Source organism: Cyprinodon variegatus, unplaced genomic scaffold (genome assembly GCF_000732505.1).
Source record: "Cyprinodon variegatus isolate N-32 unplaced genomic scaffold, C_variegatus-1.0 Scaffold1490, whole genome shotgun sequence".
NCBI classification, from domain to species: Eukaryota; Metazoa; Chordata; class Actinopteri; order Cyprinodontiformes; family Cyprinodontidae; genus Cyprinodon; species Cyprinodon variegatus.
Genome location: NW_015151943.1, coordinates 53,365 through 67,681, shown reverse-complemented (window position 1 = coordinate 67,681; position 14,317 = coordinate 53,365). Strand labels below are relative to the sequence as shown.

Below are 14,317 nucleotides of genomic sequence, written 5' to 3'. Positions count from 1 at the left end.
CCCCCCCCCCCCCCCCCCAATTCCTTTTCGCAAAATAGCTCAAACTCAGTCATTTTCTTCCAAGCTGTATATTCTCAACTGGGTTTAGGTTCTGACTTTTGACTAGAACATTCAAACAAATGCATACATTTTAACCTCTTACAATATTTCCTCTATGGCTTCCTTGACTTTGCTCAAATCAAAAACAGATTTCTTTTCCCAACTCAAGAAAAAACATCCCACAGCATAATGCTGCCACCCTTTTGTTTCATAATGTAGGAATCTTATTTCCTAACAAACCTTAGCATATTGTAATACTCTGTAATTACACACAGAGGGGGCTGTATGAATCCAAAAAGGTGACTTCTGGCGATTGGTTTTACTGGATTATATTAACGGGTAGTAAAGTGGGCCTGATACAAGGGAACACAGAACGTTTTTGATTTTTATCTGTAAAAAGATTTTGAACACCCTTTAGCATTTTTTATCTACCTATATAAATATGTGCTGCCTTGTGTTGATCTGTCTGGTAGAATCTCAATAAAATACACTGAAGTTTGTGGTCAGGATGTGATAAAATATAAAAAAGTTAGATTTGTAAGGTACCCAATTACGGCTGGAGATTATAATTTTGAAGCTGAGGTGCTTTAAAGAAGACATAACTATTCGTCACAACAACCTTGCTCCAACTTCGAACTTAAACATTTTTTTCCGTGACAGTATGGACTCTACTCTGCCTTCATGGGGGGGTTCATCTACACCCTACTGGGGACATCTAAGGATGTGACGCTGGGTCCCACAGCCATCATGTCCCTCCTGTGTTTCTCTGTGGTGGGAGAAGAGCCTCAACGGGCCGTCCTGCTCAGCCTCCTTTGTGGAGTCATCCAGGCAACCATGGCGCTCCTCAGATTAGGTGAGAGAGACGCTGCTGCAGCTGCAGCTACTGAGGCCTCACTGAAATCTGTTGACTCAGCTGGATTTGTGGTCGCCTCACTTCCAAAAAAGGTCAACTAATGTTTATTGACATAAAGATAAGAGTCTGTTTAATACAAAGATGCTTTTGTGTTTAACTGTATGGGAACTAAAGCCCAGCTTTAACTTCTCCATCTGTTATGTACATTATGTTTAAAGGTTAAATAATTTTATCTGCAAAAACCACAATCTCTACTCTTTCTGTATATCGTTCATGTTTCTCTGCAGGCTTCCTGTTGGACTTCATCTCCTACCCTGTGATAAAAGGCTTCACCTGCGCTGCTGCAGTAACCATCGGCTTCGGCCAGGTCAAAGTAAGACACACACATCTCTGTATGCAATGTGATCTCAGTGCTCATGATTCTGTTGCAAAAATATGCACCCTTTTTTATAAAAATTTCAATAATAAATTCAGTTTGTAAAAATGTATACTCTTTGAGATTGTTTAATAATGTGGGACCTGTCTGTCCCAATTTACTTTGTGTGTTTATAAGGATACCAGTGAGTGACGTGTGTAGGACAGAAGTTAAGCTGTTTATAAATGCTGATCTTTCTCATAGTAAAGTCAGTCTGTCAGCAGGACATAGATCTATTCAGGGAGTGGGTTGGCATCCCCTCGCTGAAATAGTTCATGGCTTTCTCTATCTCTGGACATGTGACTATTTTTTTCTTTAAAAAAAAGGCTTTTTGAGACCTAAAGACAAGTTCATAATCAAATTATTGTTTTTCATTCTGCTGAAATATGTCATTCTGTATTTTTTCTCACCTGGCTGCTCATGGAGACAGATTTTTAATTATGTATTGCACAAATTTGTTGAGGATCTGAAGTAAGGTAGGAATGATCTAATCTGATCAAACAGACTCACTCTCTGAAACTCCTTAACAGATCTGTCAGAGCAAAGAAAAGCTACTTTGAAGGGAAATGAATCACCTGTCAGGTTTTCAGGTGTCTGAAAGTCTATTATTTGGACAGTTCTAACTTAAATAACTTCTTTTACTTAATTTGCAGTAGGAAACATGTGACACGCTGCAGGCAACATTAGATTACTGCTGGGATTCTGTGAAGCTGTTACACTCAGCATTAGGACAGAGATTACAGACAACATTTGAACTCATGACTTTGCCTTGTTTTCTTCAAAGTGGTGTTTTTATTGCTACTTTGCAGCAAAGTTTCTATCCTTATCACCTTTAAAGGTATAGTGGAAGATTTTCTTTTTCCAGGTGCATCATCAAAAATAAGTGGTCCTCCTAACTGTCAATCATTTTGGTGATATGTTTACGTAGAGCTATTCTACGTGCATGTCCCCATTGTCACTTACCGGTGGTGAGTCTGATAAAGTGGAGAAATTGCATATCTTCTTTTGGAAAGTAAGCTTTTATGAGTGATGCAAACAACAACTTTTAAACAGAGTGTGCACAAGGAGAAATGGGCTCGTGCATGCCCTCACACACATTTAATAGGCTTTCCCTCTCAGGAGCGTGTGCAGGGTAATGTGTTTTTTTTTTTTTTTAAGTGGAGGGGGTGTCGTTTCAAAACTTCGCGAAAATCCTCCACTATACCTTTAAGTTACTAAAAATGGTAACTTAATTTATAAAGCATTAACTTCTCCATAGATAGATAGCAATACCTGATAGCATCATGTGTGGCTCTAAAGTGTTCATGCAGCATTCTAACACAGTTACTGGTTTCTAACCAGAATAAGAATGAGAAGCTTGTTACTGTCATGAACACCTGGGGAAAAAAGGAGAAACTTTAGCTGATCATTAAACCTCCACGTGTTTTACAAAACAAATAACAACAACAAGCATTGGCAAATTTAAGTGATAGACAGTGTAGGATTCAGCAGCAAGGTCGTCAGAAGCTGGTGAACAAACAGAATATTCTCTAAGTAGCCATTTAGTTATTTCTACTTGCTTTATACTTCTAGTCGACTGAAGATTGGTGTCTTTCTGCAGCAGAAAATGGGTTCTTAATTATTGGTGGAAAACAGCCGGTTCATTCTCTCTTTTTTATTTTGGTTGTTTTGCATAAGTTTAGCTCTACTGATGCATATCGAATGTTTTTTTTGTTTTTTTTTTTTATGGTTTTGCATTGTAGGGAATAGATAGATTTTTCAACCTTTTACGTGTGTCTTGCTTATGACTTTTTGTCTATTCAGGCCTTTTGTGCAAGCGACCAGTTCAAAATGTATTTGTTGAATGCCCTACCATTGTGGTTGGATGTATTCATTAAGCTTCAAAAATATTAATTCATTGAATTATTGACTCCGCTTTTTAAAATCCCTTCAAAATAAAACATTTTATTGTTTTTCATTAGGTTAAGATCACCTTCTTTATGTACTGTAAATTTGCTAATTTAATAAAAAAATCAAGTGGGTGAGTGTTTTTTTTTTGTTTGTTTGTTTTTTTGTGGGGTCAGCATTTAATGGGCTAAAATAGTCCCATATTTTTTTAGGACCATAGTCAATGAATGTTGCGATTCAGCATATAACCAACAGACTGATGGATCTAAACTGAAATTTCAGACTGAATAGAATCTTCAGTTGTTGGGCTTATAATGCTGCTGAACTGGTTTAAACTGGCCAGTGATTTCTGTGGTTATTCTGGTTCATGTTTGCAGAATATTCTGGGAATCCAGGATGTTCCCCATCAGTTCTTCCTGGAAGTTTACTACACCTTCCACAAGATCCCAGAGGCCAGAGTGGGTGACGTGGTCCTGGGCCTGGTTTGTCTCGCTCTGCTAATAACGTTGATGTTGATGAAGTCACATCCGGGCTCTGAGAACAGATCAGTGGGCTCCAGATTTGCCAGGAAACTCGTGTGGACTGTAGCAACCAGTCAGTACTCGCCTGATGCAGGCAAAAAAAAAACCATAAAAACGGTTTGGTTTAATTTCTAGATGCTTTACTTCTCTGTTCTGAGCAGTGCGGAATGCCTTGGTGGTTGTGGCTGCGACTATTGTGGCGTATTCCTGGGAAGCTTATGGACATCATGTGTTTACACTCACTGGGCACACTGCTCAGGGACTACCTGCGTTCAGCCCCCCGCCCACCTCGGACACCACTTCCAATGGAACCATCGTCTCTTTTAAAGAGATCGTAGAGGTTAGAAGCAGTGGTCATTTGACCATCTTATTCACTCCTTTAAATCTAACTGACGTGTTGCTAACCTGTAATGTTTTCTCTCTGTGTTTGATGCAGGACTTTGGAGGAGGGCTGGCAGTGATTCCTCTGATGGGTCTGTTGGAGAGCATTGCTATTGCCAAAGCTTTTGGTAAATCCTTTTATCAGACCTTAGAACAAACAAGACCATGGCATTCAGTTGCATTCATTTTTATTGTCACCCCCTAATTAAAATGCTGCAGTAGAATAGTCGACAAAAACCTTAATTTGAGATGTATATTTACAAAGTCAACTGTCTATCAGACAGCAAAGAGTCTTCAATAAAACTTCACAATGTTAGAGCATAAACATAAAGAGATAGAGCTATTTCTCTAGACATCTACAGTCCTGCGACTTCTGTTAAATGTTTTCCTCTTCAGCTCATCTCACAGCTCTTCTTTGCTGAAACTTGTAGGTCTTGATGCTGATGGAATCAGCATCAAGACCTACAAGTTTCAGCAAAGATTTTATGACAGGGAGACTACTCTGTGTGGAAATGACCATTTGGGAACATTGTCATGCTAAAAGATCATGTTACAACCTATCATTTTATTTTTGTACTCCATATTTTTATTTTGATATGTAGACTTTTGTGCCCTTCTCTGGTGCAAAGTTACATGGGCCTTTAACAGAGCAACCAGCCCACAGCATCACTGATTCTCCTTAAAAGAGCAACCAGCGAACAGCATCACTGGTTCTCCTGTCGCAGCAGAGTTTGATAAACTCCCCATGTTTATGTGTGTGATGTTAAGAAAGAGCAAACTCTTTCTGCCATCTCTTCCAGTTAATCAGTTTGCATGCAGATAAAATCTGATGTTTGTTATGAATACAGTGATCCCAGAAAGTCTGTCTTTACTGTAAGCTTTAAAGATGCTTTTCACCTCCATTACCTACTGTTCCTGGTTTGTTAAGCTTCCAGATGTTTTGGGCTTTTTAATATCCACCCTCACTATAAATCTGACCATGTCTGAACCAGAAGCTACTTTCTTACAGCCATTTCTTGACTTATGCACATTCAGCAACCATCTGCCTGCCTCGAATAGCATAGTCTCATTTCTTCTTAATTTTGAACAGTTAATAACAGAACTAGACCCCTCTCTTATTGTCATATTTATAAGCCAACTAGTCAGAAAGTCATAGATTGATAACTGAAAATCCATACACAGCTAAATCAACTTATACAAATGCAAATGTTCTCCAGCTATATTCATTTCAAATTAATGCATTGCTACCTTGGAAGTAGAGATTATTTTGATATATATAATTTATCAAGATGAAATATTTCTCCCAGTGTTGGATTATCATAACATTTTTCTGTGTGAAATTATGCAATGAGGTTTTTTTTGCTTCAAATGCAAACTGTGCTGACAGTTAATGTATGATTCTTGCAGGAATCCCTTAAGCTCAGTGAAGCTGTAATCACTGTACTTTGTAACTGACAGCTTATTTTCAATTTCCTGTCTCCACTCAGCCAGTCAGAACAACTACAGGATTGATGCCAACCAGGAGCTGCTGGCCATTGGTGTTACAAACATTATGGGCTCCTTTGTGTCAGCGTACCCTGTTACTGGCAGCTTTGGACGGTTTGTGTTCAAATTTATGAAAGATTAAAACAATTGTTTGTTTGTTTTTTTATAAAAAAAAAACAAAACAGTTTATTCTTCCCCATCAGGACAGCAGTGAACTCTCAGACGGGGGTTTGTACGCCAGCTGGTGGAGTCATTACTAGTAGGTTTTGGTCTTTTTACTTGAACTCCTCTGCCCTCTTGTGTCAGACTGTATTACTACACATTTCTGTTGTAATAACACTAGAAACTTTATAAACTCATACCCAAATAAATTAGTTAATGTAAGTGCATATCTTAAAAGCAGAAAACAGGAATTATGCATTCGGTCCTTTGTATTTAAAGCCAAACCTTTACTTTCTGGCAGATGCATTTTTTTTATTATTGTGAGCTGTTTTCTTTCCCTGTGCATCTGCAGGTGTGATTGTGCTGCTGTCGTTGGCCTTTCTCATGCCGGCTTTCTACTACATCCCTAAAGCTTCTCTAGCTGCTGTCATCATCTGCGCCGTGGCTCCTATGGTTGATTACCGTGTCGTGATAGAGATGTGGAGGATACACAGTAAGAGTCTTTTTATTTTTATTTTTTTATGATTTATTTATGGAATTTTGGGTATTACAGATACATATTACACCTTATCCATGAAGTGAAATTAATACAAAGATTAATTGTGTAAAACAATGTACTAACAATTAAACAGTTTACCCACAACTCTCACCCTCCGACCCCTACCCTCCCTTACAGAACAGCCTATGAAATGGGGTATAATGGGTTTTGATACAGGAAATCTCGATAGTGAAAATGTTATATAGGCCATACATGGCTTCACATACCAGTATATAGGCAGACACCACCCAACTGCAAGCCAAGCATGCTCATCGTTCACAAGGTGAAAATTAAATATCACAAAAACAATTCTCATTAAGTGATAATAATAATTATATATATATATATATATATATATACACAGTAAGAGTCTTATATTTAGTTTTATAGGTATATCCTGCATGGTTCTGTCAGTTCACCTGAACAATGATGTGTGATCCACAGGGCTGGACCTGCTTCCTTTCCTTGCAACATTCCTGTTGAGTTTCTGGCAGGTGCAATATGGCATCATAGGAGGTGTAGCTGTGTCTGGAGCCCTGCTTCTGTACACCATGGCCAGACCAAAGATAAAGGTGTGACGACATTATTGAGAATATGCTTTTATGACCAATATCTGGACTCTCCTCTCTCTCATGAAATTAAGCAATTCATAGATTCTTAAACATTTACTGAAACGTTAACTAGCTTAACGTGCTGCTTGTCTTGTAGCTTCATAACCACAGTCCTGTTGGGTTTTCACCAATCACAAATGGATAAAAAGATCATGCTGCTACATGATCTGAACTAAAATCAGGTTAAAGCTTCTTTCAAAATTCAGCAGTCATGATAATTCTGCTCCAATTTTCCCATGATGCAAACCTGAGGTCACTAAAATCAGAATCTCCCCCTTTTTACACGTTTTTAGTCTTTACAGTTTAATAATCTTCGACCCCGAACCCAGTTAATCTCTTTACATGATTCTAGTCAGCTCAGCGTCCCATGGGATCTCAAAACATCCCATGGGATGCAAAACAGCTCTCTTTATGATTTAACCAAAGGTATTTTATATAACCTTCAGTGTGGTACCCGTAAAAGTTGTTTATTTAATAACTAAACAGTGAAATCATCACGGCAGAGTGAAGCTGCTCGATGTTGAAGTTTTATAGCGTCATGAAAAGGTTTTGTCCTTTTACAGGTTTCTCCTGTCTTTTTGAAATTTGTTGCACCTCTATGTCTCCAATTATAAAACTAATTTTAACATGAGAAAGAAAACTAGAGTAAATACAAGATGTATTTTTTTTTTAATGAAGGGAAAAGAAAATATGAAACCATGAAAAGTCCTTACTCCCTAAACCCTAACCATCCAGAGGAAAACTTACTGATGTACTTTAGATTGTTGTCCAGTGTCATAACTTAAGTATGGTTCATCTTAAGCTCCCATATTCATTGTTGGATATTCTCCTCTGGGATTTGTTTAGCTAGAGAGGCTAAATCAAGTCTATCAATTAAAGCAAGTCCTTCGCGTCTAAAAGAGCAAAATAACTCCAAAACATCACCCTACCACCACCATGCAAAACTGTATTTATCATGTCCTCTTACTGAATTGTGGTGTTACTTTTACACCGGATGTAGCAGCACACAACTTCCAAAGCATGTTAGATTTCTCTCATGAGTTCTGAGAATCATTTCTATGAAACACTTAGGGATTTCTGAAATGTCTTGTTTTTTTTCTAAATGCTAGAAAAGCCTTTATGACTTGTGTGATCAGCACATCTAGTTGTGGAACCCCCCTATTGATGCATGTTTTAATCTTGTTGAATTATCATCTCTTAGCTGAATGCTGCAGTTCCTCGGATCTTGTTCTCTCTTGAAGTAATATAGCTAAGCTGGCCAACCCTTGAAAGGTTCCTCATCATTTCCTCTTTACTTCTCTTTGAATTATTCCCAAAGTCTTATAAATGGTTGTGAAATCCTTTGCAGACTCAGAGATGTCAGTGACTTGGTTTCTTCATTTTTTTTTCTTGAAACAGTTCAGATCAGATAACAATTACCTGTTTTATAGATTTGTTAGCCTACTTCGTGTTGTCAGACAGGTTTCGTTTAAAGAATTGGTTGTTTCTACAGGCGTGACAGTAATCAGCCCCGTTTCAGGCAAATTAAATCCTGAAAGAAGTGTAATCTTAGCTAATTCATGACTTAAAAAGTGGCGTTTTGTTTCCTGTACAGGTATCCGATCATGGTGTGCTGGTGATGGAGCTGGGCAATGGACTCAGCTTCCCTGCAGTGGAGCATCTTAACCACATCATACACTCTCAGGCTCTGCAGAGTAAGAATGAGCTCATCTACATTATTTGATTCCTTTAGTTCCATCTTACCTTTCTTAGCCATCTTCCACTTCTCTCCTCCAGCCATTCCTGCCAGGTCTGTGGTGTTGGACTGCCATCATGTGAGCATTATAGATTATACAGTGATCAGTGAGCTTCGGGACCTGATGAGGCACTTCAAACTGAAAAAAGTGAAGCTGATGTTTTCAGGATTGCAGGTGCACCTCTCAGCTCTTTCATTCTTAAGCTATAAAACCAATGGAGTAAATATTGACTTCTTTTCATCTCCCCCTCTGGTTCAGCCCTCCATTCTCAAGGTTCTCCTTAAAGCTGATCTGGAGGGCTTCAGTTACGCTGACAGTCTGGAGGAGGCGCTGCTCATGGAGTCAGTGAGCCTTCTCAGTGATGAAGACCCAAAATGATGGAGATGATTAAGTTTGAACAGAAGAAGATCATGATTCTCATCTCTTATCTGGGACTTTTAGGACCATAGATAACAGATTTGTGGCGACGGTCAGAGAAAATTATCTGCTGCAGCTGAAGCAACAAGATACACTTAAGATTTTATCTGCCAAATGTGTGTGTTTCCCTGTTATTGAAGAGACATTTTGACAGCATTTTGTTTGTTATACTATTTTGATTTTTTTGTCAAAATATATAAAATGCCCTTTTAAAAAATCCCCTTTTCTGACGTTGAAAAAAAATGACAGAGGTACAAAAAAGCAAAGTGATGTCATTAAAAAACAATAGCATTGAGTGAGTTAGCTTTCAGAGCCATGAAAAATGTTATGGAAAGTCTGATATTTTATTTATGTGAGGGTTTAACAGCTGTCAAAATGAACTAATATTTACATCTTTTATTGACACATTTATACAGGGACTTTTATCTAATAAAATACTTTTATTCATTCAAGTGTCTTCTAGGCTTTGAATTAGCGTTTGTGTTTTTTTATTTAGTACCGCCGTAAAAAGCACAATAGTTATACACTCTAGCATAGCTTACATTACTGTCAATTTTTCAGTATTAACAGTTCAAACATATAAACATTTCTAATAAACAAAACGTATTACTCAGGATCAGAGATTCTCATATAGCAGCAAGATGCTTCACCATTTCCATCGATGTCCACCTTAATGTTGTGAACAGTAGCTGTGGCAGTATTCCTAACCAATATGGGAGGAGAACACAAAAGGTAAGTGAAGGAACATCAGAGCTGGAACACAGCAGATGCTTCATTATCACTCTGTGAGTTAGAACAATCTGGCACCTGCATTAAGTGAGCATCTCTTGTTTATGGCCTGAATAGGAACGAGCTCCAAGCTAAACCTGCCAATCACTAAAAGAGATACAGCCAGACTTTTTAGGCATACCCATATAGTCCTGCATAGAATCATGTCATTATGACACCCACATTAAAAGAAGGAAGGAAACCTTTTATTGAACGTTCTGGAAAAAGTACACTATATTATATTATTATCCATGTGATTCCCAGATTGTTCATTCTTCTTTACCTTTTCTAGAAAGCGCTTTCAATCAGTTGTCCTGCCCAAGGTTAGTTAGGAATATGTCTTAATAATTTAGTTTTAAAAGAAACTTCTACAGTATTGGTTTATCTTTATTTTATTATGATGGCGAATTTTGAGGTAGCAGTGCATTGTGGTTAGAAGAGGCTTTGGCAGTTGGAAATAGGTTCTTGCAGGTGAAATCCTGCCCATTAATGTTCAACCTTTGCCTCCTTGTCATCCATCTTTTCTAACATCTCCGAAAGCAATGGCTGTAAGTTCAATCTGTGTTCTGTTTGGCGCAATATATTTTATTAGAAATCATTTAGAGATCATTTTTAAAATGTGTTTATTCCAGTAATTAATCATGTTCCAGTAGAGGACATGGATAAATACAGTTTTGGCTTCAGTTTCCTCATACATTTTTCACTCCTTCTCCGACTCTTGTTTGAAGAAATCAGGAAGAGCACTATTGTTTCTTCTTGCCCTATTTCTAGCAGATGGAGTGGGGGGGATTGCTGGAGCAGCTGGTGTGGATGGAGCAGACGGGCCTGCCACTGTGGGTGGCATCAGAGTTGGTTATGGTGCAGTGATGGAAGATGGACCTGGCTCGCACTTTTTTGCTGCCTGTTGGCCAGTTATTATCCCCTCAAAGCCAAGCTCTTTGACTGCAGTCCTGCAGTTATGAACATTAGGGTGGGTGAATGCATGAATAGAATGCGATTGTTAAAATAGCAGGTAAGGCTAGTCACTCCCATAGTTGCTTTGTGGTAAAGTTCTTCTCAGTGGCGCCACCAAGGGGTGGCCAGGGGTGGCCATAGCCACCCTGTGCAATTCCCTGGCAACCCCGCTGGCCACCCCGCTCACCAGTGTAAATTGGAGTAGCATCAGTTTAGCATTTCATCCCATTATGCACAACCAGCGACGTAACATTAAAAATGTAATAAAAAACCAAGATATGAGTTGATGTTTACTTAAGTCTTTATGATTTCTACAAGCAGGTTTACCACAATATTAAATTCAAACCCTGAGATTATGGCAGCGCCACTAGTTGTTCTTGCTGAACAGCTCCTCATTTTCTGCTCTAAACTTTAACGAATCTTTCGATCGGACCGACTTTCAACTTGATCGTGCGTCATGAGTCATGTAGTGTACAGGGAGTTATGAGGGGTGATCAGCCTTTCACGACCACCTCCTGATCAGGAATCGTGAGGTCGGGACCATCGTGAGCAAATCTCTCAGGGTGCAAAGAAGGATTTTGCTTTAGCCTCGCGTACACTGTGCGATTTTCTTCAATTGTTGCATGCAGCTACTGCTCACACTGTACGACTAAACCGTAGGGTTTAGTCGTACAGTGTGAGTTCACAGCTCATGATTTATGTTCGGCCCGACGCTCTCATGAGATCTACCTGCTCACATTGTACGACTAAAAACCACGTCAGACTCAGCTCCGCAGTGAGATGGAGCCGCTCTGACTTGTCTATACGGACGCCAAACAAATAGAAGGGGGATATTAAGCTCACCAGAGTGAAATGCGCTGCCTTGGCAATTTGTGCAATTTTGTGCTGACAGCCCTAAAAAGAAAAGGCGATGACATATTTGGGAAAGACATGGCTGAGCAAATGTGGCTACTATGTTCTGTCAGTTTTACTAACAGAACTGCATTTCACTCATTGCATCCCTGGCATGCTGCTGTGTTTACATCTGAATGGAAAAATAAAAAGAAGAATCCTTCTTTGCGCATGCGCCCTGAGCGATTTGCCCACAACGGTCTCGACCTCACGCTTCCTGATCGGGAGGTGGTCGTGAGAGGCTGATCGCTGCTCGTAATACACTGTGTGCAGAATTAGGCAAGTTGTATTTTTTAGGATTATTTTTATTATTGGGCCACAACTATGTTCTCAATTAACCCAAAAGAGTCCTTCATATCAAAGTTTCATATTTTTGGAAGTTGATGTGTTTTTTTTATTTAGATTTGGCCATTTTTTAATGAGGTTGTTTGTGTGTGCAGGTAAATATTACTGTGCAGAATTATTAGGCAACTTAATAAAAAAAACAAATATATACCCATCTCACTTGTTTATTTTCACCAGTTACACCAATATAACAACTCAGAATTCAGAAATAAACATTTGCGACATTCAAAAACAAAACAAAAAAAAACCAAATCAGTGACAGTACACACTTTTTATTTTGTCTTTTTTTTTTTCATTCTTTGAGACAAACAGTTAAGTAACAAAGTACTTGTATCCCTGCCTGACTGTAATATAAAACTGTTTTAATTTTGTCATGATCCACAGCACTTTGAGTTTCTTATTCAAGAAGGTCTTGCACACTCAAGTACCCAGGTTATGACACTTTTGCATTCTTTATTGTTTAATACCCAGCAGTTATTCTTATTATTGTTTTTTTATTTGTTATTTCAGAACATTAAAATCATAAAATGGGCATTTTTAAAATTATTTAGCCTTTTTCTCCTCGTTTTGTGCACCAAAAACAAAAAACATGGATCAAGTGAATGCAAATCTAGCTATTTATTGACTTTTAGCATCACTTAGTGGCCAAATAAACTCACTGCAAGCTGTAAAACACCACTGTCTTTGAATTGTTAATTGAATAAAATAATGTATTATTTGAAAAATATAAAATTAATAACAAAACACTTCGGTTGGCAGTTTGTGACACAAACAATCACAATTTTCCTATTAATTGTCTAAAGGTTATTTAAACAGATATTGATTAAGTTGCATTATTCTAAAGCTATATATATTCTAACAATTAAAGAAAAAGGTAAAAAGAAAAAAATGCTATATGTAGAAGGGCTACATTAATAGCTCTACCAATCTTTTTAAATGTGAAAACAAGTAGAGATCATGAGCTACAAGGACAGATATTGAAAACCTGGAATATCTAGGATTTGAAATGAAAACCATGATGGGGTATATTTGGATTGTGATTATTTCTGTCATGTAACTACTTGGCTCTATAGGGAAAGACGGATTTTTGTTTTTCTTTATAACTCGTTAAACTTGTAAAGTAGAAGTTTTACACATTTAGATAAAGAGATGTTTATATTTCAATTTCAAGTGCTTGGTTTGTGTTTGTCTAGCTAGGCTGGGTAGGATATGTATTCAAAAGATGTCATATTTATAAAGATTTTCTGTGGGGCCAACTGCTGACAGGCATGGAAAATGCAGGATTTTACTGACTGAATCAAAAAAGACATCAGGTACAAGGAGCACAAACACAGAAAAGAGCAGGATGACAGAAACAAAAGGCTGTAGGGAACCCCAAACCTCAAACGCCTCAAGATTTTGACAACATCAGGCTAAAATGTGCCATAAATACGTTTCACATTCCATGATTTATGTTTTATGGCAGGTTGTATATGGATCACACTCACTCCGGGGAAGACACCAGGAATAAGCATGATTCATATGGATCCTAGACTTGTCATGTTTTAGGGCCTACCAATAAAATACATATTCCACTGCTGTTGGTTGTATTTTTTCAATCGCTAAAGGTCCTATTAAAGAAGCTTAATATGGTCTTGATACAAAATTGTACCAAGCCAGTCAGAGAAGAATCTGTTTGATTTAGGAGCTGTCTTGCAAATACCATGTATTCTAGAAACAATAAAAATAGACAATCTGAAAGGAGAATGAGTAAAGTATCTAAAATTTTAATTCTGGTTAAGAGTATAAGGTGTTTTTGTATATGAAGCATATTTCAGCTTCATGCTTTTTTTTTTTTTTTAACATAATATTGTATATCTTTGCCATACTTTTAATTTCTAATTGTTCAAAAAGTTTCATCCAACCATTCATCACATCTTGAACATTAGAAATGCACCCATAAAAGCCTAAGCCCAAATGGATCTCTGATGAACAGACAAAAACATGTTTTGAAAAAATTAAAATTTGGCCATTCAATCTAGTTTCCTTTAACGTAGGTTTCAATCTGCTTTGACATGAAATCGTTCTGTTTGTTGATGAAATTTCATACTTAAATGCTAGTGGACAGTGTCGCTTATGTGGGGGTTCGAACAGATGTCATTGGTTGTATTTTGTTATTGAATGCAGATAAAACAAAGAATCATCGCAAAATGATCTAAAAAAAATTACAGTAATTGTATCTTTTTCTGGATTAAATTAAATGCTTATTATGTCAAGATGGATGGATGGATGGATGGATGGATGGATGGATGGATGGATGGATGGATGGATGGAT

The 14,317-nt window shown here is 37.8% G+C and overlaps 1 protein-coding gene across 1 annotated transcript in view; it reads left to right on the top strand.

The window, feature by feature from the left end:
* Window positions 1–9,479, top strand: part of slc26a11 (solute carrier family 26 (anion exchanger), member 11) — a 10,835-nt gene extending 1,356 nt beyond the window's left edge. Inside the window, exons 3-14 of the mRNA XM_015403392.1 lie at window positions 700–892; window positions 1,180–1,265; window positions 3,572–3,788; window positions 3,877–4,055; window positions 4,152–4,224; window positions 5,584–5,695; window positions 5,785–5,840; window positions 6,096–6,236; window positions 6,726–6,853; window positions 8,487–8,586; window positions 8,669–8,802; window positions 8,887–9,479. Coding sequence (XP_015258878.1) covers window positions 700–892; window positions 1,180–1,265; window positions 3,572–3,788; window positions 3,877–4,055; window positions 4,152–4,224; window positions 5,584–5,695; window positions 5,785–5,840; window positions 6,096–6,236; window positions 6,726–6,853; window positions 8,487–8,586; window positions 8,669–8,802; window positions 8,887–9,006 — 1,539 coding nt within the window. The 3' untranslated portion in view covers window positions 9,007–9,479. The remainder of the gene's footprint in view (window positions 1–699; window positions 893–1,179; window positions 1,266–3,571; window positions 3,789–3,876; window positions 4,056–4,151; window positions 4,225–5,583; window positions 5,696–5,784; window positions 5,841–6,095; window positions 6,237–6,725; window positions 6,854–8,486; window positions 8,587–8,668; window positions 8,803–8,886) is intronic.
* The last annotated feature ends 4,838 nt before the right edge of the window (window positions 9,480–14,317 follow it).